The sequence below is a fragment of the Carassius carassius genome, chromosome 4 (genome assembly GCF_963082965.1).
Source record: "Carassius carassius chromosome 4, fCarCar2.1, whole genome shotgun sequence".
Lineage (NCBI taxonomy): Eukaryota > Metazoa > Chordata > Actinopteri > Cypriniformes > Cyprinidae > Carassius > Carassius carassius.
This window is the reverse complement of record NC_081758.1, coordinates 34,561,052-34,587,333: the sequence shown is the minus strand read 5'-3', so window position 1 is coordinate 34,587,333 and position 26,282 is coordinate 34,561,052. Positions and strand designations below refer to the sequence as shown.

The 26,282-nt window shown below is 37.8% G+C and overlaps 1 protein-coding gene across 1 annotated transcript; it reads right to left on the bottom strand.

The window, feature by feature from the left end:
* Positions 1–3,842: 3,842 nt before the first annotated feature.
* Positions 3,843–26,002, bottom strand: trpv4 (transient receptor potential cation channel, subfamily V, member 4). The gene is made up of 17 exons (XM_059548609.1): positions 25,772–26,002; positions 22,532–22,631; positions 20,807–21,234; positions 20,092–20,267; positions 19,049–19,201; positions 16,957–17,097; positions 10,976–11,274; positions 10,694–10,873; positions 8,936–9,094; positions 7,965–8,057; positions 7,700–7,773; positions 7,055–7,220; positions 5,535–5,601; positions 5,143–5,447; positions 4,562–4,689; positions 4,350–4,462; positions 3,843–4,018 (listed from the first exon to the last, which is right to left on the bottom strand). The coding sequence occupies exons 2-17, from the start codon at positions 22,538–22,540 to the stop codon at positions 3,906–3,908; spliced, it is 2,604 nt and encodes an 867-aa protein (XP_059404592.1). The 5' UTR covers positions 22,541–22,631; positions 25,772–26,002; the 3' UTR covers positions 3,843–3,905.
* Positions 26,003–26,282: the final 280 nt, after the last annotated feature.

The window sequence follows — 26,282 nt, the reverse complement described above, 5'->3', positions numbered from 1 at the left end:
ATAATACACCCATGGGCAGTTCGATTTGACTTTTAAATAGGACTGACTGATTCTGTATGGTTCATCCTGAAGAAAAATATCCCAATGTGCAGTGTTTTATAATGCAACCCACACATTTACTTCAAAATATAATTGGAGCTATAAAACATGATCAAATGCACTGAAGAGATGGGACCAGTTGCATAAACATACTCACCATGTGAAGACTATGTCTTAACAACTAGTTTGGTAACAGGTATGGTAATCATGCGGTAATCGGACTTACTTTTTGGATTAAAAATAGACCAATTTATGTTTTCATGTAACTCACTTTAAGAAGTTATGATCAAACTTGCAGAGAAAAAAAAAAAGTAAATAGCTTTTAAGCCCAGTCTAAGCAGTTTATGCAAACTGTATATATACAGTACTCTGCAAAATGATGCCATTTGTATGTTTTGAAATCTTTTATTGTACTGTTCTGCATTTATTTATTATTATTTATTTTCCGGAATGGATACTGAATTTTTTTTTTTTTTATGGTAAAACTTTGATCTGTCCAATAATCTGATCTGTCTACCGGCAAAATAATTTAAAGGGAAAATAAGAATTGAAAACTCTGATTATTTATTTTTTTTCACCTACAGTACAGAAGATAATTGGTGTCTGTGAGTACATATAGTGTATAAATAAAGGTGACTTGACTTGACTTGGCCAGAACGTTTCATATCTGAGACCTAAGATCTCAACACCTCTAAAATCATCACAACATATGATGCTTAAAACAAGGTTAATGTAAATTTACAATTATATATATATATTACAAAATTTTCAGGGAATTTGTGTTCGAATTTAAGTGTAGATTTTGCCATTTTTTCACTTAAAATGGTATTAGCATAAACCTTAATGAAAAATGGTATCAGCATAAACCATAGATTTATTTAAGTATTTTTACTGGAAACCAAGACAAAACAAAAAAAAACCTGGTTAAGAAGATTTTTTTGCGGTGTTCAAAAAGGACAATTTTCTTTGGCTTCTGAGCACAAACTCACACTCATATTCACATTATCATATCACTGGCAAATAAGCCATCTGCTCGGGCCTGGGCGGCAGAGTTAAATCAACAGTAGTCCAGCGCTGACAAACATCATTCTGAGGCCAAACATCCATCTTTCTTCTTTGTATCATCCATCACTTTTCTTATTAATTTCCTTCCTGCATCTTTCTATCACATTCTCTTCTTCCTGCAGCTCTCACCTGTGGTTTGTCGTTCTCGCTGTCTCATAGAGGAGTGCGCTGGGTGCTGAGCCGCTTAGGTTCTGCTGTGGTTACAGAGCTGCTGACGGTGACACTTGCTGGCCCAGACCGTGCCCTAGTTACAGAGAGTGAGAGAGAGAGAAGGGAAAGAAGGAGGATGGGTAGGCTAAAGTGTCAGCAGTGCGAGGTGCTCAGTGCTTAGATAAACTCCTGTGGGATTAATGGCCTAGTTAAAGTTGGAGCTAAAGAGGATTAGCCTCCTCAGAGAGGTGGCAATAGATCCAGCATGTCCTTCAGCGTCGGAGGCAGAGGAGGAGGAGGAGAAGGATGAAGGGGGAGAGAGAGGGAGGGTGTAGGTTGCTACTGAGCATGCAAAAAACAATCACATCTTGCAGGTTGACACAAGGTCAAAATGCCGCCAAAGTGGTGGAAAATTATGGCAAAGACACAGACGGCGCACTGGACCATCTTTAGCAAGTGAAGTTTTTCAGATATTTTCTGAATATTGGTGCATAGTGGTTGTATATTTTGTGTTATTTGTATTGTGACTTTACTGGTCTGGTCTGAAGGTGTGTCAGATTCATTCCGTTTACAACAACAATGTAAAAAAGTACTATGGTACTTCCATTTTTTGACAGCATGGTAGCATTATAGTTGCTACTTCGGGGAACCATGTGAATATATATTTACAAACTTTTCTTTATTCAATTATTATCGATTAATAGTCATAACAGAAATAAAAATAAAATATGAAACTACAGTACTGATTGTGTGTGTACATTTGTAAGTTTCAGTTAAATGTGTGTTAGAACAGCTGTAAACATATGGAACTCTAGGGCCATCTAGTGGTCAAGAGAAAAACAGACTAAAAACCCGCCATCTAGAGGCTTTGTTTTTTTTGTTTTTGTTTTTTTACACTTTTGCAGACTTTCACCAAAGAACGGAACATTGTTTTAATACAACAGTATTCAAGTTTTTTCTTTCTTCTAAAATTTTCCATATTAATGGTGTCATTCTTCAGAAGGATATCTCAGTAATGACGTTAAGTAGTTAATAATAAAAAAAATGAATTCATGGTCTAATATTCAGAAATTGTTGTCATTCTTGTGAAAGCATGAATTTTAGTTCTGTAAATAGAGATTATATTTAGTGCTAGATTTTGAATAATAAAAAAAAATTATTAGCTTGAATGAGCTTAATGAAATAACATTCTTATTAAAAAAAAACAGCAATATATTTCATGAGTTTTATTGAAATGTTTTAGAAGTATTGCGCCATGATGTAAAAGATCTGCTGGCAAGTTAATTAGGACTGCTGAAGATTGCTTAGTCGAATAATGTATTTCAATTCATTCAATTCAAGGCAAGCAGATTAGTGATTAAGAAACAAGAGATGAGTTAAAACACTACAAATAAGACAAAGCTGCTCTTTCAGATACTTAAGAGTCGGCAATTCAAAATCTCTTTATTGTTGATGAAACAAATCTCTCTGATTGTTGGAATAGGCATCCAATCCAGCACATAAATATATTGTTTATCAAAAGCAGCATCAATCATCTAACAAGCGGGCAGGATATTATTTGCTACCAAGAATATTTTACCATCTATTTCTGTACATTCCTCTGATGCCTAAACAATAGTGTCTAATACAATACATAAAGGATATTTGACCAAAGTGGTCAAATGACCAAAGTGTGGAAATCAGGCTTGAGATCAGCACTGTTCCAGCCCTCTATAAATCACACTTCATGGACTTCAAAAATAATACAAAAAAGACCTAAATTGAAATAGTCATTAAAAATAATAATAATAATAGTTTTATCAATCATGTACTACAGCATATGGACAATGCATTTTGTACTCTGTAAAATATATATATTAAAAATACATAAAATAGTTTCCCTAAATATGTCTTTTGGCATTGGTTTATCAGTGAAATAAGAAACCTCTCATCTGAACCGGTCGCTTTAAATTATTACCACTATCACACCAATTAAGTTCAGTGTCACACTATTGCCATCATACTGAGGTGAAAATAGCAAACTCCTGCTGTCTGGCATTGTACACACTCCTGTTGTGGGTGCCACATCTGTTTTCTACATGACCTTTATTACAAAGCAAAGTCAAAGGCCAAATCAGAGCAGCATTCTTTGTCCTTCCGTTATGGGTTTGCAATATAACAAAAGAATAACAATACAGTTTTTCACTAAAAAAGGGGGCTGCACTTTATCACAAGGCACATTTAACACTGAGGTAATCTGACATGATTATTGATTAAAATGTAACCTTTTCCACATAATCCACAACAAATGTCAGCAGGAATCAAAGCAGACAGACGCTGATATTGCAAGACATTGTATTTTGATCAAAATAATAATAATAATAATAATAAAAATCTATTTAAAATCTATTGCACACTATGAAAAACACTACAACATCACACATTAAATATGTTCCTGAGTGTCTCATGGGTACAAATATACATGTAAAACACAATCAACATCATAAAAAATCTGGATACTTTTAAAAGTCATAATATATAAAGAGCTGTTCTCCCAATAGTGATTAAAAAAACTGTATAACTATTGTCAGTTTTTATAAAACACATAACTGTCTGCCCAGTAATAAAAGTTTCAAGGGCTTTACCCTCTTTTAAGTCCTTAGTGTTCAGCTTTAGCTTTCAGACTTATGTCTGCGTCTGCCTGTGAGAGGCTCCATCTCTAGGATATGGTCTCTGGAGCCCCTGTTCAGTTCAACCACTCTTGGGACGACCGTTGACCAGCGATCTGTTGAGTAGAGAAGAGAAATTACAGTTGTGGGCTTATTTTTTAAACATACATTTTTGTGTATTACTGTGTATTTTCTGTACTGAAAAAAAGAAGATTATTTATAGATTAGTTATAAATAAAACAAAAATGATTGGAGTATGTTTTACAAGAAAATACAAGTTCCAAGTTTCACGTTTTATCTAATGTATTAATTGGCATTTCTACGAAATTAATTGTGAACTTTACTAGCAATTTCTGAGTGAAAACTGGGCAAAATCTGTGACCAGAAGTCTTAAAATCTATTTGTTGTCTAGCTGCTGTGAAAAATCATGTCTACTTGTTTACCAACCTCTTCGAAGGCCCCGTCCACCCTGTGTTTGTTCGTAATGGTCTTTCTGGCCTGGATCCTCGTTTATGATCCCCAGATTTTGATTCCAGTGGGACCACTTCACCTCGTCCACCCTGTCGCATGAAGAATGAAGGCGCAGAACTCCTGTAAATTACTTGTAGGCTTATGCTGTAATTTAATAAATGAGTGATGGATATCTTGTAGAGCTGTACCTGAAGCACCAGCGTTTGTCTGGCGATCCATCCAAGCCTTTGCCCACAGTAACCATCTCTCCAACACGGAAAGACTTCCGCAGACACACAGGGAAGGATCGCTCAATGTCCAGGATAGTTGTTGCCCACTGATGCAAACAAAAGGAAAATGAGATGTTTGAGATGGAAGGCATTTATATCCACTGAATACGGAGGTGAAAGCCTCAGACAGAATTCATTGATTTGACTTTCTGTCAGATGGGCACCAAAATAAACCACTGAAACAAAAACTTAAAGCAATAGTTCGCCCAAAAACTGCCATCATTCAGATTCTCTCTTTCATGTCATTCCAACCCAGTATTTTCTTTTCTTTCAAGAAAACACAAAAGTAGATTTGCATGGAGCTTTTATGATACTTTGGGAAAATAAAAACTTGGATATCCTACATTACATCTCATGTGTTTCACAGACGCATTAAAAATTATTGGGCTGAAATGACATCAAGTAGAGTAAATGGTGAGAAAAATGTCAATTTTTGGTCAAATGACCTTAGTTTTATTTCTATCTATACAACCACATTTGACGTTTTGTGTACACCTCACCTGCAGTTTCCAGATCTGCTTGCTCTCTTTGGACACCTGTCCCACCGTCTCTCCCATTAAAGCGATTAACATGTTGAGTAACAGGACGAAGGTGAGGATAATGTAGGTGACCAGGAGAATGAGGAAGACGATGGGATACTGTGCGCCTTTTAGCATGTCGTCCAGCTCTCCAATGCCTATGGTCAGCTTAAACAGGTCCAAGAGAAATTCGCTGAAGGTGTTTGTATCTCGGCATTCTGGGTATTTGGGGCAGCTACCGTTACACGTCTTCTGATCAGGGCAGATGGTCAGCAGTGACACTAATGCTGGTGCAGCATACAAAACCAAAGTTTTTTAATTATGACAAATGTTTCCACAAAACACCAATAAATGAAGTAATATTACTAGAATACCTGATGCATAGCCGATCATGAAGAGCACATAAACCAGCAGGAACCGGAACAAATCTTTGATTAGAATCTGAACAAAATACCCAAATTGAAGACACAATGGGTAAACGTAATGCTCTCTTAATTACACTGATAATATGAGGATAATAAGAAGGATGATAGTTATTATAAGGGTTTTATGTAGTTTCTAACAGCAGTGCACACTATTAGGATGAAGCCATTACTGGAAAATAATAGGGGATAATATGACATTAACTATATACAAACTGCTATATACATATTTTTCATCATTATATAATACCATCTCTACCTTTCACTATATTTTTTCAGAAAAAGAAAACCACACATGGTCCCATTTCCAGTGGACCTTATTAAACATTAAAATGCATTTATATATAAATATACACACATTATATACAGTATATATATATATATATATATATATATATATATATATATATATATATATATATATACAGTAAAGACCAAAAGTTTGGACACACCTTCTCATTCAAAGAGTTTTCTTTATTTTCATGACTATGAAAATTGTAGAGTCACACTGAAGGCATCAAGGGCTATTTGACCAAGAAGGAGAGTGATGGGGTGCTGCGCCAGATGACCTGGCCTCCACAGTCACCGGACCTGAACCCAATCGAGATGGTTTAGGGGTGAGCTGGACCGCAGACAGAAGGCAAAAGTGCCAACAAGTGCTAAGCATCTCTCAGGGAACTCCTTCAAGACTGTTGGAAGACCATTTCAGGTGACTACCTCTTGAAGCTCATTAAGAGAATGCCAAGAGTGTGCAAAGCAGTAATCAAAGCAAAAGGTGGCTACTTTGAATAACCTAGAATATGACATATTTTCAGTTGTTTCACACTTTTTTGTTATGTATATAATTCCACATGTGTTAATTCATAGTTTTGATGCCTTCAGTGTGAATCTACAATTTTCATAGTCATGAAAATAAAGAAAACTCTTTGAATGAGAAGGTGTGTCCAAACTTTTGGTCTGTACTGTATATATATATATGTATATATATTTGTGTGTGTGTGTGTGTGTGTGTGTGTGTGTGTATATGCATGTATATATATCTGTTTTGAACTTTCTATTAATTAAAAAAATCCTGAAAAAAACGTACGAGTGTTTTCATTAAGCAGAACAACTGTTTTCAGTGTTGATAATAAAAAGAAACTGAGCACCTAATCAACATTTTAGAATTATTTCTGAAGGTTTATGTCACATTGAAGATTGGAGTAATGATTCTGAAAATTCAGCTTTGCCATAACAGGAATACATTTTAAAACATTTTAAAATAGAAAACATTTTTGTAATAATAAATAATATTGATGCAAGTTTACAGGTAATTCTGATTAAACACATGCAGCCTTTTCTTTCAAAAATCTTAATGTTTTTAATGAGAAGAAAAAGTGAAGAAAACAAATATCACTATCAAAGTGATTTCACCATTTAGAATTGTTAAATTAAATTTACTGTACATGTTCCTTAACCTGCATTTTTCATACCTTCTGAATCATGATGCTGTAAGTTCCAGTGAGTTTAAGGCCTCTGGTAAAATAGAGGGTGTTCATCCAACCTAGTGCTAGAGCAAACACCATCACAGACACATAGGCCTCAATCCCAGACAGATACAGCGCTGCACTCACCAGCACCAACACGGAGTAGATGAAGCTATGGAAACACAAGGGATGGTCAACAGGTAATGTACTCATCATCAACATACTTCAACAATTAAGGTTATCATTCGTGTTTACTGGTGGCTTATCATCAGCTCAAAATTGATAACTAAACATACTGTGGCCTCTGGCTATTTCATGATTTTGTTACTGTGAAGGTTAAAACATCTTTCAGTTTCTATCTGAATCTATTGCTGAGTTTCAATATGTAAGATTTGCTTTTCAGATACAAAATGCCTCACTGGTTTACCAATGCCATATATTAATTATAATTAACATAAACATATCAGGGAACTGCAGTCATCTTTGCTTAGATCGCACTGTTTTTATGCAAGAAGATTAACTATTAAAACATGCCAAGAAAGGATTCTGGAAATTAATTAGACAGCTCAATTAAAAAGAGGGAGAAAACCGCCTTAGGGAAAGACATTTGAGAGTAAAGGAAGCCACAAAGAATGGGACCGAGTGTCTTACTAGAGGAGTTGAAAGGATCCATCAATAAGTAAAGAATTCACCCCCGGGCACTTCTTCAGGAAAAGGTCCTTAATCTAAATCAGGGGAGAAAACCAAGAAATGCTGCTCAAGGTTTTTAGTGATAGCTAAGGGGGAAAGATAGGGAAGAAAAGCAAAAAAAACACAAACCACTGTTGCTTTTAGCAAGCTGAGATGGAAATGTGATTTTACAAATAAATAAAAAAAAGTACTGAAAATGATTGGTTATTGTGTATGTAAAGCTTACATTTGTTACAAAGAAAAAAACTCCAGAAGCCACGGTTATGATCTCCCCTGCCAAACGCACCTTGGCTTCTGTGGTGTTGTAGGCGTAAGGGGGCTGTGGAGGTATAAGGTTTAGGAATCAACTACAGACCTGTTCATTCCCAGAAAGCATCTCTACCACATCTATCACACAGGAGGGCCCATCTGGCAAAGGAGTCATTACTCTGTATTTTTATATACAACCACGAACACCCACATGTACACCGTCATTCAAAAGTTTAGAGTCGGTAAGACTTTTTAAAGTTTTTGAAAGTAGGCTCTTATTTTCACCAAGGTTGAATTTATTTGATACAAAATATACTGTAATAAAACAGTAATATTGTAAAATATTATTACAATTTAAATAATGTTTCCATTTTAATAATGCAATTTATTGGCAAAGCTGGTTTTTCAGCAGCCATTACTCCAGTCTTCATTTAGTGTCATATGATCCTGATTTGCTGCTCAAGAAACATAGATAATAATAGGAAATGTTAAAAACAATTTTACTGCTTGTTCAAAAGGACATCACTTATTTCAAATAGAAATCTTGAAATATTAAATGTCTTTACTGTTACTTTTGATTGATTTAATGCATCCTTGCTAAAGAAAAAAACATATATATATATATATAATTAATTTAAATACAATTATTTAAAAAATGTTTATTATTAAATAAAAATAGACTTTTATTTACCCAAAACTTTTGAAAGGTAGTGTAACAATATAAGGAGAATATAGCCTACTAATAGAAAATTGATTATGAGAAAGCTCAATATACCTGCTACAAATTATATAGTGTTCTTTATTTAGCCTGACTTGAGCTGAAAGCTGAATTTAATTATAATACTATTGAGTTTGTCATGAATTGTTATGTTACCAAAATGTAATCTCGACTAATAATTTTGGAGATTTGATTCTCTGCAGATGAAAGATTAGTCTGACTGTACTCACTGTACCCACTGATGGACGATAATAGGCCACAAAAGTGAAGATGATCATGGTGACAAGGTAGGAAAACACACTGATGTAGAAGGTCACAGCGGCAAACTTCTGCCACTTGGCCCTCAGCAGCTCGTTTATGGGTTCCACCGCCAACATCTCATGGCGATTCTGAAGGCACAACCGATAAAAAATGTTATGAAGCTGATCACTGAAACAGCCATTAACTTAATGAAAAAAGATTCTTGGTGATTATTATTTGGATGTATTTATCATTTAAATAAATGCTTTTCTATACATTCACAACAACTTGCAGAAGTTATGACACATCATTCACCTCCTGCTGTTTATGTACAGTCGTGGCCAAAAGTTTTGAGAATTACATAAATATTGGAAATTGGAAAAGTTGCTGCTTAAGTTTTTATAATAGCAATTTGCATTTACTCCAGAATGTTATGAAGAGTGATCAGATGAATTGCATAGTCCTTCTTTGCCATGAAAATTAACTTAATCCCAAAAAAACCTTTCCACTGCATTTCATTGCTGTCATTAAAGGACCTGCTGAGATCATTTCAGTAATCGTCTTGTTAACTCAGGTGAGAATGTTGATGAGCACAAGGCTGGAGATCATTATGTCAGGATGATTGGGTTAGAATGGCAGACTTGACATGTTAAAAGGAGGGTGATGCTTGAAATCATTGTTCTTCCATTGTTAACCATGGTGACCTGCAAAGAAACGCGTGCAGCCATCATTGCGTTGCATAAAAATGGCTTCACAGGCAAGGATATAGTGGCTACTAAGATTGCACCTAAATCAACAATTTATAGGATCATCAAGAACTTCAAGGAAAGAGGTTAAATTCTTGTAAAGAAGGCTTCAGGGCGTCCAAGAAAGTCCAGCAAGCGCCAGGATCGTCTCCTAAAGAGGATTGAGCTGCGGGATCGGAGTGCCACCAGTGCAGAGCTTTCTCAGGAATGGCAGCAGGCAGGTGTGAGCGCATCTGCACGCACAGTGAGGCGAAGTCTTTTGGAAGATGGCCTGGTGTCAAGAAGGGCAGCAAAGAAGCCACTTCTCTCCAAAAAAAACATCAGGGACAGATTGATCTTCTGCAGAAAGTATAGTGAATGGACTGCTGAGGACTGGGGCAAAGTCATATTCTCCGATGAAGCCCCTTTCCGATTGTTTGGGGCATCTGGAAAAAGGCTTGTCCGGAGAAGAAAAGGTGAGCGCTACCATCAGTCCTGTGTCATGCCAACAGTAAAGCATCCTGACACCATTCATGTGTGGGGTTGCTTCCCATCCAAGGCAGTGAGCTCACTCACAATTCTGCCCAAAAACACAGCCATGAATAAAGAATGGTACCAAAACACCCTCCAACAGCAACTTCTTCCAACAACAGTTTGGTGAAGAACAATGCATTTTCCAGCACGATGGAGCACTTCTTTTTTGTGGTCCTGAAAAAGAAGGGCCAACACTGCAAATACTGACTCTTTGCATAAATGTCATGTAATTGTCGATTAAAGCCTTTGAAACGTATGAAGTGCTTGTAATTATATTTCAGTACATCACAGAAACAACTGAAACAAACATCTAAAAGCAGTTTAGCAGCAAACGTTTTGAAAACTAATATTTATGTAATTCTCAAAACTTTTGGCCACGACTGTACTCTGTAAGGCCTCTAATCTCATATGATAACATGACAAAATATGGAGCGCCATACAACACACAGATTATCTTTCTCCCTTTCTTTTGTCTATCCACATGTTCACCTCAATCTTGCTGTTGTAGACGAGTATCTCCAGAACAGAGACTTCCTCTCCGCAGGTATCCAGTGAAGACAGATCATACAGGTTGGAGTAGACGGGTCCATAAGCCCAGTCTTTAAACTTCCGGGAAAGATGTCGAGCCTCCTCATCTTTTATCTCTCTCCGGATAATGTGCTGGAACACCTGTGGAGAAAAAAACATTTTTAGCTTGCTTTGCCATTTCCTAACACACTTTTCCAATGCATGTTCCTTAAGCTGCATTGCCAGTATAAGGCAATCTCCTACCCCAATTTTGCCCAGCTTGGCAGCCATCATGAGAGGGGACATGCCATCATTGTTGAGAATATTCTCAAAATTGCAGTCTGGGTAGAGTTTGGCACATTTGATGAGCAGCAAGTCGTACATCTTAGTGACAAAACGTGTGTTGTCCCGAGTGTTGTCAGCGATATGGACCAGGGCGTGCAGGACTGTGTTTCCCCTTGAGTCCTGCCTCCGCAGATCTGCCATCTTGTGGCTATTCTCGGTCAAGTAATGCACCATGTCTGGTTGGTTGGTACAAGCTGCGAGTGACAGAGGCAGCTCACCTGTACAATCAGAAAGAGACAGCATAATGAAGAGTTCAAGTTGTCAATTTGTCTAAATCGTAATTCTAAACAAAGTCATTATAACAACAGTTTCTTTACATACACTACCATTTAAAAAAAAAGATAAATTCTTATTTTCAGCAAAGATGCAATAAATGGGTCAAAAGTAACATTACATAGACATTTATAAATCTACAAGAGATTGTATTTCACATAAATGCTGTTGTTTTGAAGGTTTTTTTTTTTTCGAATAAATAATCCTGAAAAAAAATGTATAATCTTTCCACAAAAAATTAAGCAGCAGAAAGTTTTTTAAATATATAAAGATAGAAATTAATAAATTGTAATAACATTTCACAATATTACAGTTTTTACTGTATTAAAAAAAATGCAGCTTCGGTGAACATTCTTCTTTTAAAACCATTTCCAAAATCTTACCAATCCCTCAACTTTTGAAGTGTTTATAGCAGACACTTTTATTCAGTGCATCATTAAGTGTTTTCCACCATGCAACTGAAAAGACCAGTTCAAACCAGCATTATGGTTTATGAGCTGGTTCTGCTGTTGATTTACCATCATAGTCTGATAAATCTGGTTGCAAAAGGTAGTCTTGATGGTTGAGCTAGTAAAAAAGCCTAATGAGGACTAGCATCCAAAACAAAAAATGCTCTAGGATCTCCAGATTTGATCTATCATTTTCCTTTACTAAACACCACGTTGAAGAAATACAATTAGCCACTAAAAGTCAATCAGTCCTTTGCAGGGCTCACATGACATGAAAATGTGCTTTGATCTAAATGTCACTATTTGTATCCAGTGCTCAATTAGAGCTCGTCTCATGAGTACCATCTCAAACAGGAAAACCAAACAGAGACTTGAGATTGAGCTGTTGCCAGGGGTGACAGATTATTTTCATGTCACTTCTTATAGAAACGCTTCCCTCTCACTGATTTGCACGCGCTCAGAGAGCAGTTAGCGTGACTGCTAAATCACATTAGCTCTCAGTGCTCACAGGTTCACGCTCACGTCAATGGGATGCTCCGCGGCGAATGACTTTCTTCGTGCAGATCAGGAGGGATTACACACTGACAGCCGTGTCTAATACAAATGAAAATTATTTACAGGTGAAAAAAAGGGAGAGGGAGACTCCTGGCAGGGCACCAGAAAACGATAATCCTATTCTGTCATCCTTGGATTATTTTAAAATAGTTTTGCATCTTTCAATCAGTTCCAAAGCAGACGTCTTGTTTTGGGGTTTAGAATTTGTGAGATGTAAATGAGGTTCATGAATAGGGAATTCAAATTCTCAGCTTGATTTTTAAATCACAGCTTTGTAACACTAAGGACCTGAGAGGATAAACTAATTAGAATATTTGACATGACAAAAGAAATGTAGGGGCAGGACTTAAACAAATTATCCAAAGATGTCACTTCAGAAAGCAAAGCTTACATTTTGATGAAATATTACAAAAACAAACTTTTCTTTTCTCTGGAATTACATGCACTAACATATCATGCACAATAGCATGTAGAAGCATGCATAAAAAGGGATAGTCCACCCAAAATTAAAAGCATGTCCTTATTTACTCCCCCTCATGTTGTTCCAAACCTGTATGCATTACGATCAAACACTTTCGGCTCCCATTGACTTCCATTGTAATTTTGTTGTTTTGTCATACAGTACTAGGAACCAAAAGTATTTAAATGGTAAATGGACTGCATTTATGGCCATGGCCATCCAAAGCGCTTTACAATTTGCCTCACATTCACCCATTCATTCACACACCGACTGCGGTGTCAGCCATTGAAGGCGCCATCCAGCTCGTCGGGAGCAGCTGGGGTTAGGTGTCTTGCTCAAGGACACCTCAACAGTTGGTCAGGTGGAGCCAGGGATTGAACCACCAACCTTCTGGTTTGTAGACAACCTACATGAACCACTGAGCCACTGCCGCCCCCATTTAGTTACCAACATTCTTCAGAATAAATATTAACAAAGTTTGTAGTACGGGAAGAAGGAGACGGGAACCAGCGAACATTTAAATAAAACTTTAATAATAAAATAAACAAAAAACAGCGCGACACAACTGTCACGCACAAACAGAACCAAAACACAACATAAAATCCAGGCCTGGTCCGCTCTCATCTTGCACTGCCGTGACTCCTCCTTTTATCCTTTTGGAGGTCCTCCATGGGACTTGAGACCGTTGAGTGGCGCTGGTGTTTCAGCCCTGCCCCACTCATTACAATATATTTTTATGTGTGTGTGTGTTCCACAGAAGAAAGAAATGTATACAGGTATGGAATAACATGAGGGTAAGTTTTGGGTGGACTATCCCTTTAAGAAAATAAATTTTCACACAGTTGTAGTTACACACTCTGATCAACAGGGGGTAGAATGTGTTCAGACAAATGAAGAGGAAACTTTTCTTGTGTACTTCAGACCATCATCAGGTCACTGAATACAAGACCCTTTTATTGTACTTTCCATTTCTAAAACAGAAGCTCCATTCACTCTCTTACATCCTTAGTACATCCAACACTTGTTTTATTTGTGACATAATGTCTTGTTGGTTTTCCTCTAAGCTCCAGAAACCTTTTTATTCATAGCTAATGAATGTAAACTGTGTAATGCTCCTTACATTTGCCAACTATAGGGAGGGTTTTAGGAAAAAAGCAAAGAAAATCACCTGATGTTAACATGGGAACCGTTGGGCCAAATGTATTGTATAATGTATTGTATATTCATTTGAAAAGTTTAGACTGTAAAGACTGGACTGCTGCTGTTCACTCTCTCAGACAGAAGAAATACATGTCAAGACCTCCAGGAAATCACTTTCAAGCTTTCACCATTGTTTTTTTTGGGGGGGGGGGTCTATTATGCTCAGGAAGGCTACATTTGATCGAAAACAATAAACAGCAATATTGTGGAATATTAATATAATATTAATATAATTTAAAACAAGGTTTCCATTTCAGTATATTTTCAAATGTAATTTAGTCCTGTGATGGCAAAGCTGAATTTTCTGAAATTTTCCAGACCATCAGTGTCACATGATCCTTCAGTTCAGCTCATAGGACTTGATATTAATATCCCTAGTTATCAGCACTTCCTAATTTTTTTTGGGCAGAGGGGTGAGAACGTCATCAGGGTCTTCAGGTGGGCACCCTCCTTCACCGGTGTTTCATTGATAGGCCCACGACACCTCCAGAGGGCTCAACGGCAACACCTGGCGTCCCAGGTGAGCCCCCTTCTGCTCTTATCCCTCCTTATTGTTTTTTTGCAGCCCAGTTGGGGTCCCTCCTCTTTATCCAGATCCACCTGCTGCTCCGCTCCGCTGCCTCCGACAGTGATCTGACGGCTTTCCTGAATGCCTGTCCCCGAACTCCCATCCCCTTCAGGAGTTTGACTATGGATGTGGCCACAAATCCTCTGCAACCAACCTCCACCGGAAGCACGTGTGCACGCCAGCCCCGTTGTCTCGCCTCCAACGCTATATCAGTATACTTCAGCTTTTTCCGTTCATACGCTTCTCCCACCGCAGCCTCCCATGGTACAGTAAGTTCCACGATGAACAGGGACTTCTGTGAAGTTGACCACAAAACAAGATCCGGCCTGAGATTGGTGTTTAAAATCTCTGCCGGAAACCTGAGTTGCTGATCTAGGTCCACTTGCATTTTCCAGTCCCGTGCGGCGTCCAAGAGGGTACTATCCACTCTTATGGCTGGTTTTCCTGGGCATTGCCCTGCTCTTACGAAGGGGATCGTGGATGAATGTCTGGATGTTGGATGAGGGAGGTCATTGATGGAGGATCGCCTCTCTTCCAGAATAGCTGCCAGTTGGCGTAGGACTTGGTTATGCCTCCAGGTGTAACGGCCTTGGGACAGACTGGTTTTGCAGCCGGTGAGGATGTGCCTGAGAGTTGCTGGGGTTTGGCAGAGAGGGCATGCTGAATCTTCTCCAAACCACTGGTTAAGATTATTAGGTGTAGGAAGAACGTCATAAGTGGCCCTGATGAGGAAGCTTATTTGGCTTCCTTCCATTTCCCACATATCTCTCCAGGTGAGCTTATGGTGCTCCAGGTTTTCCCAGGTAGTCCACTGTCCCTGCTTGGCTTGTGCCACTGCCTTTGCGCATCTCTCTGCTTCCTGTTGGTGCCGGACCTCAGCAACTACCATCTTTCTCTTCTCTGCAGATGTTGCCTTGTGCCATGTAGGTCGACTAGTCCCAAGTCCAAACCCGCCTCTTCCTAACTGCACCTGTCCCACTATGTCTCTATGTCTGAGAGCGGATTGTGCTTGCTCTACAGCCTCAGCTGGGGTCCATTTTTTCCCAGTTTCCAGTCTGGGAGGAGCTGTTCGTATGGCTGCATCTTGAGACTCTGCCAGGGTCATACTCAGCCTTACTTTGGTGCATTTATATTCTTCAGTGAGGCTAGAGATAGGCAGTTCCAGTGCACCGTTTCCATACAACCCGATGTTACTGAGGCATCGTGGGAGTCCCAGCCATTTCTTAACGTATGCACTGACTGTTCTCTCAATCTTCTCAACTTTGGAAATAGGAAACTCGTACACCGTTAGAGGCCACATTAGGCGGGGAAACAACCCAAACTGCAGACACCACAGTTTCAACTTTCCCGGGAGTGAAGTCTTGTCAATACTGGCAAGGCCTTTGATGGTTTCTTCCCTCAATTGATCACACTGCTCTGCGTCTTTGAGACTTGCATTGTACCACCGTCCTAGACTCTTGACGGGCTGTTCTGATACCAATGGAATGGGTGTTTCATTGATGTTGAACCTTTGGTCGGTAAGCTTTCCTTTAATGATGGATATGCTCCTGGATTTACTGGGTTTCAACTTCATCCTTGCCCATGTAATGTTGAAGTGAAGCTTCGCTAACAGACGTTTGGTACAGGCGATGGTTGAGGTCAGGGTGGTCATGTCGTCCATAAAGGCGCGAATCGGAGGTAGCCGCTGCCCATCCTGCCGACGCTCCCCTCCGACTACCCATCTAGATGCCCTGATGATCATTTCCATTGCCATGGTAAAGGCTAGAGGGGATATGGTGCACCCTGCCATGATACCCACTTCCAATGATTGCCATGATGTTGTGTATTCTGCAGTTGTTATGCAGAATTGCAAATCTTTGAAATAGTTTCTGACCAGATTTGTGAAATCAGAAATCATTCTAATATGCTGATTTGGTGCTCAAGAAACATTTCTTCTTATTTTTAATGTTAAATAGATTCTTTTACAATTAAACATGTCTTTAAATTAGTCACCTTTGATCAATTTAATTCTTGCTAAATGAAAGTATATTACTAATTTATATATTAATTTCTGTTAAAAAATAATATCTTACTGACCCCAAAGTGACTGATAAAACAGGAAATGGAGCTTCCCACACATAACTCTGGGAGTTAAAGGCTCCAGCATGTTGTAATGAGGTTAGCACTGCATCATTGGGCCAGATGTTTCACAACAGAACATTAAACCATTCAATATATGAATGAAGAATAATTACTGCAACTGAAGCAGCTTCATAACCTACACAATACACTGAAAATACACTCATAATCCCAATACATTAAACAAATAACTGGCGGGACTTTGAATTATATTCCTTATCACTCGCAACACAAACTGTTTAAACCTTTAGAACAAAACTAGCATCAACAAACCCACCGAAGTAGAAGTATCCACCCTCCTCTCTGGGCTGGAAGAATCGGCCCCTGGCCTGGGCATGAACATCAGCCCCCTTCTCCACCAGAAGCTCCACATACTGTTTGCATCGTCGTTCTATGGCGATATGCAGTGCCGTCTGACCTACGGATACAACACATTTTTATTATAAATGCAGATGCCAGTGAAGAATCAGTTAGAAGCAGTTCATCACATGATAATGAACTGAGCACAACATCCAAACCAAAGTACTCTGTAACGTTACAGAAAAACTGATATCTATGACACATCTTATCAGAGAGAGCAGCGGGAACCAGCATGATATTATTAGATACTATCAACTTATCTTACATATGAGGAAGTTTAGCAATATGAAAATAAGGCAAAATTGCTATGTTCTGCCTAGAGCCTGTAGTTTTATATTGAGGATTTGTGTGAGAGCTATTAAAATTAAATTAAATTAAATGTATGCATCTAGCAGACGCTTTTATCCAAAGCGACTTACAGTGAATTCAGGCTATCTATTGTTACCTATCATGTGTTCCCGGGGAATCGAACCCCCAACGCTTGATAACGCAATGCTCTACCACTTGAGCTACAGGAACAATTAACATTTATGTTTTGTAGTGACTCATGTGTCATCAGTTTGAACAGACTTCCACTCCGTGTCCATATTTACAAAATAATTACGTTTAACACCTTAATGTGTAAATGAAGTATGACATGAAGTAACATTTGTCCTAGTGACTGTGACTAGAGACTACATTTAACTTTATTTCTTTCTATTGTCCTCAGATTTAATACACTAATACAGGATGCCTAAACTTAAAGTCTAAGTTTAAGGAAGCATTTTATCATATATTTGGTTGAACTGGGAAGAAATGAATCATCTTAAATGACTTGATTTTAGTAGTTCAGTGCATTTGCATGCGTTTTGGGTCTACGAAGGGTAAATCTGCTTCCTGACAGAATTAGTCTATCAGACATATACACTGTACTGCCTAGAAGACTGGAACCAACACAAGTAAACAAACTGAACCAATGTGTGAGTGATTGTTTCCTGAGGAAATGAGAGGCAGACTACACAACATCTGCTGCAAGTACATTATTATGTATTTTAAGAACTCTTAACTTCCCTTTATTAATAATGCTGGCATTACAAACCTGAAATGTACAACATGTCAAAGATTACATTGGAATAATATATATATATATGTATATATATATATATATATATATATATATATATATATATATATATATATATATATATATATATATCTACTGCCAGAACATATAAATAAAACTACTCCAGTCTTCAGTATAAAACGATACTTTAGAAACTTGTGGTCAAGAAACATTTATTAAAATTAAGCAACTGTTTTCAACATTAATAGTAATAAGCAAAACTTTTAGAAAGTTCAAAAAAGCATTCATTTGAAATATAAATCTTTTGTACCAATGTAAAAGTCTTTACTGTCACTTTTAATCAATTTCATGTGTACGTACTGAATAAAAGTATTACTTTCTTTAAAAAAGGTCTTACTGACCACAAACTTTTGAATGGCAGTGTATATAAATATTTTAATATATACTATGCCACTTTAACTGACATAGAAGAGAAGAAAAAAGGAAGAGACATAACATGAGCTGTGCACCAGTGTGTCTTAGATGCTAGGCCTCAGCGGTGAAAACTGTAATGTAAAACATTCATCTTTTTTTCTTTTTTTTCTTTTTTTCGGGAGTGGCACTGGCAAATTCAAATACTCTAAACAGCGTCAAACTCAGTAGAACTTGTGAGGATTCTTTGTACTAAACAGGGTGGAGATTGCAGGAAACCCAATGCTAACTCTGGGGCAACTTCTCTAACATTGAGCTCAGTCAGAAGCAGACATGAAACTCCACCTTCCTATTCATTAACCTCAATTCAATTTCATTAACCTGTTCAGGGCGGCACTGGAAGCTGCTCAGAGTAAATGTTAGCTCAAGCCACAGATCTGGGAAACTTTTAAGACAAATGATGCTTGAAAATTGCTTCTAACGGCTGAATTTTTTGTGTTGAATCTGGTCAGTCTTTAGTGGTTGGAGGACTCACCCCTATAATACACATCTCTGAAGGGCGTATTGATGAACTCTCTGAGGTTTCCTGTCTTTTCGGCAATGTCCACTAACACAGGGATGGTATCGTTGTGACCATTGTGCAGGTTCAGAAGTGCTTTTGGGAGGCACGTCTTCCCTGTAGAAGGTTCTAGAGAAAGTAGAGGAAAGAACATCTGTTATCAACTAGTTTTACATTATATTTTATAAAATTTGAGTCTGTCCCATGTCTGTATGATATTCTGGCTCTTAGATATTGATCTATGTCCCTCCTTCAGTCTACGTCTATGGAATTTAGTTTGGCCTTTTTATCATCCAGCAAGTGCAAATTCTGGGTCTGATAATTTAGAAAATCAATAGAGAGAAAATGTATATGTCAAAGTTTAATAACTAATGTTAGGGACTTGTTCAAATCTCTAATCTAAAGTACGAAAGTATGAGCAATGTTTGCTGCCTTTTCTTTGATAAAGGTATCACATTTTCCTCTAGTTTTCTAATTCCTGATCTGCTTCACTCATAGATCAAGTGAGGTGTTTTCCAGCATATGTATTTAGTCAGATTTATGTTTGATCCCCTCAAACAGAATCCTTCCTTCCATTTGTGACAGTTTGCTGTGATTTCTTACTACTCTCTGTTAAAAGCTTGCTTGGCCTTTGAGGCAGGAAGTAAAAATACGACCCCACTTTGTGGGGTCACGTTAGCTGATAATAGAAAATAGAATTTCCTTTGCTAAATGAAAAAAAAAACACAACAACAAAAGCCTAGCAAATTGACCATGAAGAAAAGGGGTTGCGATAACAGGATATTTAGGGACAGGACCCTGTTGATTTCTCATGTGTAATACAGGAGGGCTTTGTCTTTTTAATAAAAAAGTGTCATCATTATAAAGGGAAGTCAAATTTCCTATTTACAGTTTCTTACCCACATAAAACTATTAAGACATCATTGTTCAGTCATTTTTTTATTCTGAATTCTGGACAGCAAACCTAAACATACAATTACTGCTCTTTGCTTTTAGACTAAACCATTCCCAGAATGCACCTTTGAACTCTTCATCTATCAGCCTCTTTTCATGTGACTGAAGATACTGCAGGAGACCATCCAGAGCTCTTCGATCTGCTCGAGATACGGCTTCAAACAACAGCCAACGGTTGAAGACTTTAAGAACAGGGGGCTCTGGGGATCCCTCGTCACATGACATCTCAATCTCGGCCTTCCTGTAGGGGGAAACAAATGATTTTAAAGGAGCTTTAAAGAAGATTATGACTCCAGTTAAAAGTGCACCAAGTACATTTATGTTTCACTGTCTCTTTTTTGTGGCCTAAACCACAAAATTAACAGATTAAATGGCACGACATGGCTGGTCGTGATGTAACAGCTTCCATAATGTATTTACAGTATGAGATGTAATGACAGCAAGAGAAACCACCCTGCCTGGCTTGAATTTTACCATAGCTAAGTCAAAATGGACTATTAAAAAATAACTTTCATTATTTGCCACTTTTTTTGGCAGTGGCAGTCCTGGCTCACTTGCTGTCCTAGGTAATGAAACACATGTCCAGATTATATATTATGTCATATCATATCATATATCATATCATATATTACTTAGCAAAAATTCAAGTTTGATTCCGACATTATCCTCATCTCATTTCCTCCTTTCATAATTTCCTGTACTCTTTCTGCTACTATATCAACAAAAGTGGCAAAAAAGCCCAAATACAAACCAAAAACACATAGAAGCTATTCCTCTCACCCTCGTGGAAGCTTCTTCCTGCGTTTCTTGTGGTTGTTGAGCTCCCTACATGTGCCATAGTCAAACAGGGAGTCCATAGGTGCTTTCTTAGGCCCAGGTGCCACTGGATACTCAGACATGGTGGACTCAAGAAGGTCCATGGGGTTAGGAACTCCCTTTTTAAAGGCTCCTGGGAACCTTATTCGTGAGTTCTGCTTGTTATCATTCTGTAGTCCAGGCCGAGCTGAATCCTGGGGCGGCTGTGATCCATCATCATTGTCCAGAAGTTCTGCCAGTGAAGACATGGGGAAGTTGGGATCCCCGTCTGCTATAAGGTCCTTACTCTCTGACAGGTCCTCAGCAGCAGTACCGGATGGTGAGGAGATTGAGTTTGACTCAGTCATGGCCAGACGATAGCGCTTTAATAGAGTGGAAGCAGAGAAACCCTGCTGGAAAGTCAAAAATGGATTGAATGAACTTTAAACGCAAAATAAAACAATTATTCTGGAATATGCTCGACATCAGTTGAGACAACAGTTCAGAACCTCCAAAAGTTGATCATTTAAATGGAAATTAATTAAAACTGCAGCAAGGCAACTATCTCTACTAATATGACAGATTAAGATGCATGCTTAATGGAACTTGTCCAGGGGTTTGAAAACAATCTAAAATATGCAGTTACTTAGAGTGGTCAAAGTTAATTTCCCCAACCGTAGGCTAATAGCTTGAACCTTGATCATTTGTTGTCATTTGAACTGAATTAATTGAACTGAATTAATGGCACTATTATCTACTGTGAAGCTGCTTTGAACTGGATAAAGACATTGCTGCCTTTTGTAGAACTGCTTTAAAGCTAAACTGAACTCATAAAAGAGCTGCTTTACAGCGGAACTTGACTTATCTCCATAGTTGTTTCCATTAGTGATTCTGCTATATCCTGTTTATCTCTGTAAAGTTGCTTTGACACAATCTGTATTGTATAAAGCACTATAGAAATCTTGAAAATCCACTTCAGCAGGAATTTAACTAAACTTTGAGAATTCTGCAGGAGAGATGCATTCCAGAAAGAAAGAAAAAAACATTCCTGGAATCAATCTGCACAATTTATTCCTGAATGCACAAGATAAATGAAGATACATACCAGAAATAAAGCTCCAGGAATGCTGGTACCCCTAGACAACCTTCTGACCCTGGCCTTTCTCTCTCTCTCTTTCTCTTAATAGTGATTCATTAGTTTAATTGGTTCTCTTTTGTTTGTGACAGGGATCTTTCTCAGGTAGGTTCATCTCTCCAGCAGAGTCAAGGCTATTTGCATGTGTCCTGACTTTCATTAGCAGTTCTATATTACTTGGTTGCTTTTGCTAGTAAAACACTACACACCTTGTTTTCTCGGTAGCTTAATGGAGTCGTTTTAATAAAATGTTCTATTATTTATTTATACATGTTGTGTAAGACCTCCTTAAAAGTGCAGTCAAGAACGAGCTGAAAGTAACAGCAAAATACAGACATTTTCATGACACTGACTGCAATCAGAAAAATTGCTTTTTCTTCTTTCTTACGCTGTATGTACGTAAGGTTTGTCATCGGCAACATCTGCTGTAACTTTGGGCAGTTAATCAAAAGCATTTCTGACCTTTTGAAAGCCTTAAACAATTTTGCAAGGCACTTTTGCACTGCAATGACGGCTTGAGGAAAGTTTGAAGTCACGCTTGGACATAATTAAATGGAAATACATAGGCTACTTACTTCAGTCATTTCTTTGTATGCTATGTGCACTTCTCCAATCCCAAACTACTCCTCCAGGGAACTGGAAAGTGTCAGGAGAATTGCAGGGTCACAAACAGAGCTGGAGGGGGGGAAAACAATACCAGCGTTTACAGAAAACACCAGTCAAACTAAAACTCAACAAGAAACATGCTGTAAGATCCATGATGCTGACCCATCTTAAGTTCCTACAATATCCCAAAGGCTTTTGAAACCATAAAGTAATTTATACCTGGTTCATATTTCCTATTTATGTATAAATACCCAGCACATTGTGAAATCTTGTCAGCCCACATGCAGCTCTGAGAGTTGATTTGCATAATGCTGTGGCTTTGTCTATATCCTAGTTCATTTCTTCCCCACCCTCTTGTAGTCTTGGATTTCTTTTTTCATTTATTACACATGTTCTGAACTGTCTTTGGGATTTTGAAAGTCTGGTACTGATGTTGTGAAACTGCATTGTACCTTGGATCGGTTTGTTTTTAATTATGCATATGAATATCAATCCTACTCCAGAATCTATATCAAAACATGTAATGTCATTCGTCACCATATGATAAAACCACTACTGAACTGGCCAGACAGGTTAACAAATGTTAATGCTTTCAAATTATAAAAGAAAGAAATTAAGAATAATAAATCATATAAAAAGATTACAATTTATTAAAACACAAATGTTTCCCTAAATGAACACTTAGGCACAGACAAGATATATTTTGGCGCCCATGCATGTAATGTTTTTAACCAAGGCACATCACAGCTTAAAAAAAAACACCCCTCTATTCATCCCATATACCCCTCCACACCCACCTACACACATCCCACTCCAGTCCCTTTGTCTACATGTCACAATCCATTGTGGGATTCATCTCAGTCCTAAACTGATTCTCTCATTTCCCAGAAGAGGCATGACTCACACTCCCTCTGTCCTATTCTCTTCCCAGTTTTAAAGGGGAAATTCCTCCATTGCACCCAAGTTCAGTAAGTCTAAACTCCTGAGACAATGATTGATGATCACATCAAAGAACCACAATTGCTGATGTTGCATTTAATTGCAGTGCTGCTAAAAACACTTAATCCAAAAGTGAAAACTCTCTGTTTTTTGCTTTTGTGGAGTATAAAATAAGAAATTTTACAGAACGTTTACACTGCTCTTTCCCATGAAACCAAAGTAGACCGTGAAAAAGAGTGGACAAGCACTCAAAGACAAAAAAGCACCAGGGACCATCCATTTCAAGAAGTCAAATGGAGGTTGCTTGACCTTTTTTTTTCTGAACAAAGTGTTTAAAGGTGTTTTTGCTATACTAATACAGAAAGGTAATAACTCCAAAAAGTGGAAACTTAGAAATCAACCAAATGCAGCATATTTATTGGTATGGTCTAACTTTTTGATACTTTTTATGGTTCTTTTTGAGTTAAAACAAATTCCCTGGATAACATATACTGTTGTATGAAAACATCAGCGTGAACATTATGAAAAACATTTTTGTTCACTCTACTTTTGTTCTACTTAAGATAAAAAAAATTATATGGTTTGAAATGACATGAGGTTCAGGGTTAGCCAATGAATGAAATTAACTCATAATTCGGCAGTCTGGAACAGTGTCATCATCCAGGTTTCCTTTTTTTTTTGTTTTTTTTTTTTGTTTTTGTTTTTTGTTTTTTTTGGATTCTTCATGAGCTCATTGCCACAATAAGAATCACTGGTCCTGTTTCAGGCATGTCTGAGATGCTCCACAACTCCTCTGGGAGAAAGTTTAAGAGTAATCTCCAACAAATGTTTACTTATTTTAGAATTAATGCTGTGAAATCACAAATTCTCAGATTTTAGATTTTTGTCCAGATTTTGGCATTGATTTACAGTCTGGACGTGTTGACGTCAGTTGTCACAAGTCAGGCCAGTCTGTGGATTTTGAGCAGATGGAGTTAGCCGATTTCAAAGAAAATTGTGAAGTGTAATGGGGACAGACTCAGATTTTTTTTTAACATCAGATTATGATTGCATTCAGTCGGAAGATATATTTGATATTTTGAGCCGCTTTAAGAACACATATTGTTTTCTTTTGTCATGCATCTTCTAGCAAGACGCATGATTCTCTGTGAGTTTGTGTTCGGACTTCAGAATCAACCAACTTTATAATTTTTGGACCACTTGAGATGGACTGACCCACCTTGACCCACAGCTTATTTAGATGTATGGAAAATCTTTGTCTTCAGACTTTAAAGTCTGGATGATCCTCAGTTACAGTATTTAGTGTGTGAGTTTTTTTCTGTAAATAGGCAAGTATATGATGCCTATATTGTTTTAAAACAGGCATTTCAAAAGTCATGTATTGAATTCCAGCCTTAAGACTACACCATTGATACTGAAGAAAGGTCACTCTTTCTCCAAGAGGTCCAGTATGAAAGTTTTCATCTGGTCCTTATGTTTGCTTAAGCAGTAGGTGGAAAATCAAACACAAGCCCCCACAGTTAATGCCCCTGGCCTGGCAAGCGCTATCCAAATACTGGATACAGCAGTACCTCTGACCTGACTTCAATACAGTCCATATCACCACAGTGAGTGAAAGCAGAACAGTGAAAGGTTTAATAAGCAGTGATGACACAAAATTGTGATGGCCTAAGTCATCTTACTGTGTTTTGAGAATTGGAGGGTGTGATGGGGGTGCATCAGACCACATAACCAGGAGACCTAGTGAGAAATGTAACAGATGGAGAAAAAGGCCTGTCTACATAGAATAGAATAGCATTAGATAACAGCTGGAAATGACAGTCAATCTTCATGGTCCCAGAGGAAGATCTACACTTCTTTTTCCATGTCACAAGGTCTGCAAAGAGTCAAACAGCTGTGATTTAACTAAAGATGACGTTGTGGGGAAAATGAACGTAATTCAAAGAGCATTCAGTGCTGGTTCTGCTGACAGTTCAACCACAGTTCTGAGCTCATGAAATGACTGTAAACCTTTGAGAAGCAAATAACAATAAGCTTAATCAACAGATCTATGCATTTCAAACAACACTGATTTAGAGATAATCAGGAATGGTGGCAAAAATGGACTGTAACTTTTTCTATTCTAAATAGTTAAGTCCTTTAAATTGTTCCTTTAAATTGTTCTAACGGTTTCAAACGTTTTGAATGAATTCCAATCTCTTAACATTCCCACAACAACAATTACAGCTCGAAAACTGAATCAAAAGTCATGGATAGGAAAAGTTCCTCACCCGTAAAGACAAATGTACTGCTAGACGTTTCTTCTTAGACGTAGAATCAGTAGTTATTCCGTTTATGAGGTCAGATTCGTCCAGTTATTCTTCAGGTGGGATCCGTATAGCTCTTTATGTAAACTTTAGAAGCGTCTTCATCTTTCCACCTGGGTGTTACAAACTGATAATGGGACAGAGCGACTGCAGAAGAACAGTTTTGATTCCCCCCACCGCCCACTGAATGGAACCCTGTAGAAATGAGCGTGGACACCTAAACGAACGACACTGGGATCATTTTTAGGTCTGAAGCGTCACCAAACCAAATATCCACAATCTAACTTATGAACTTGAGCCATTTTTACTTAGAAAGCCTTGTAGGCAAACTATTCAGCGTCAAACTTCTAGAAGCTACTTCACAAACTATTCACATTCTAACTCTAATATTAGCAGAAAGTAATCATTTTTCACCCTTTTTAATTTTATGGCCTTGAGAATATTGTTACAACATACCAAACTGTTATAATATATT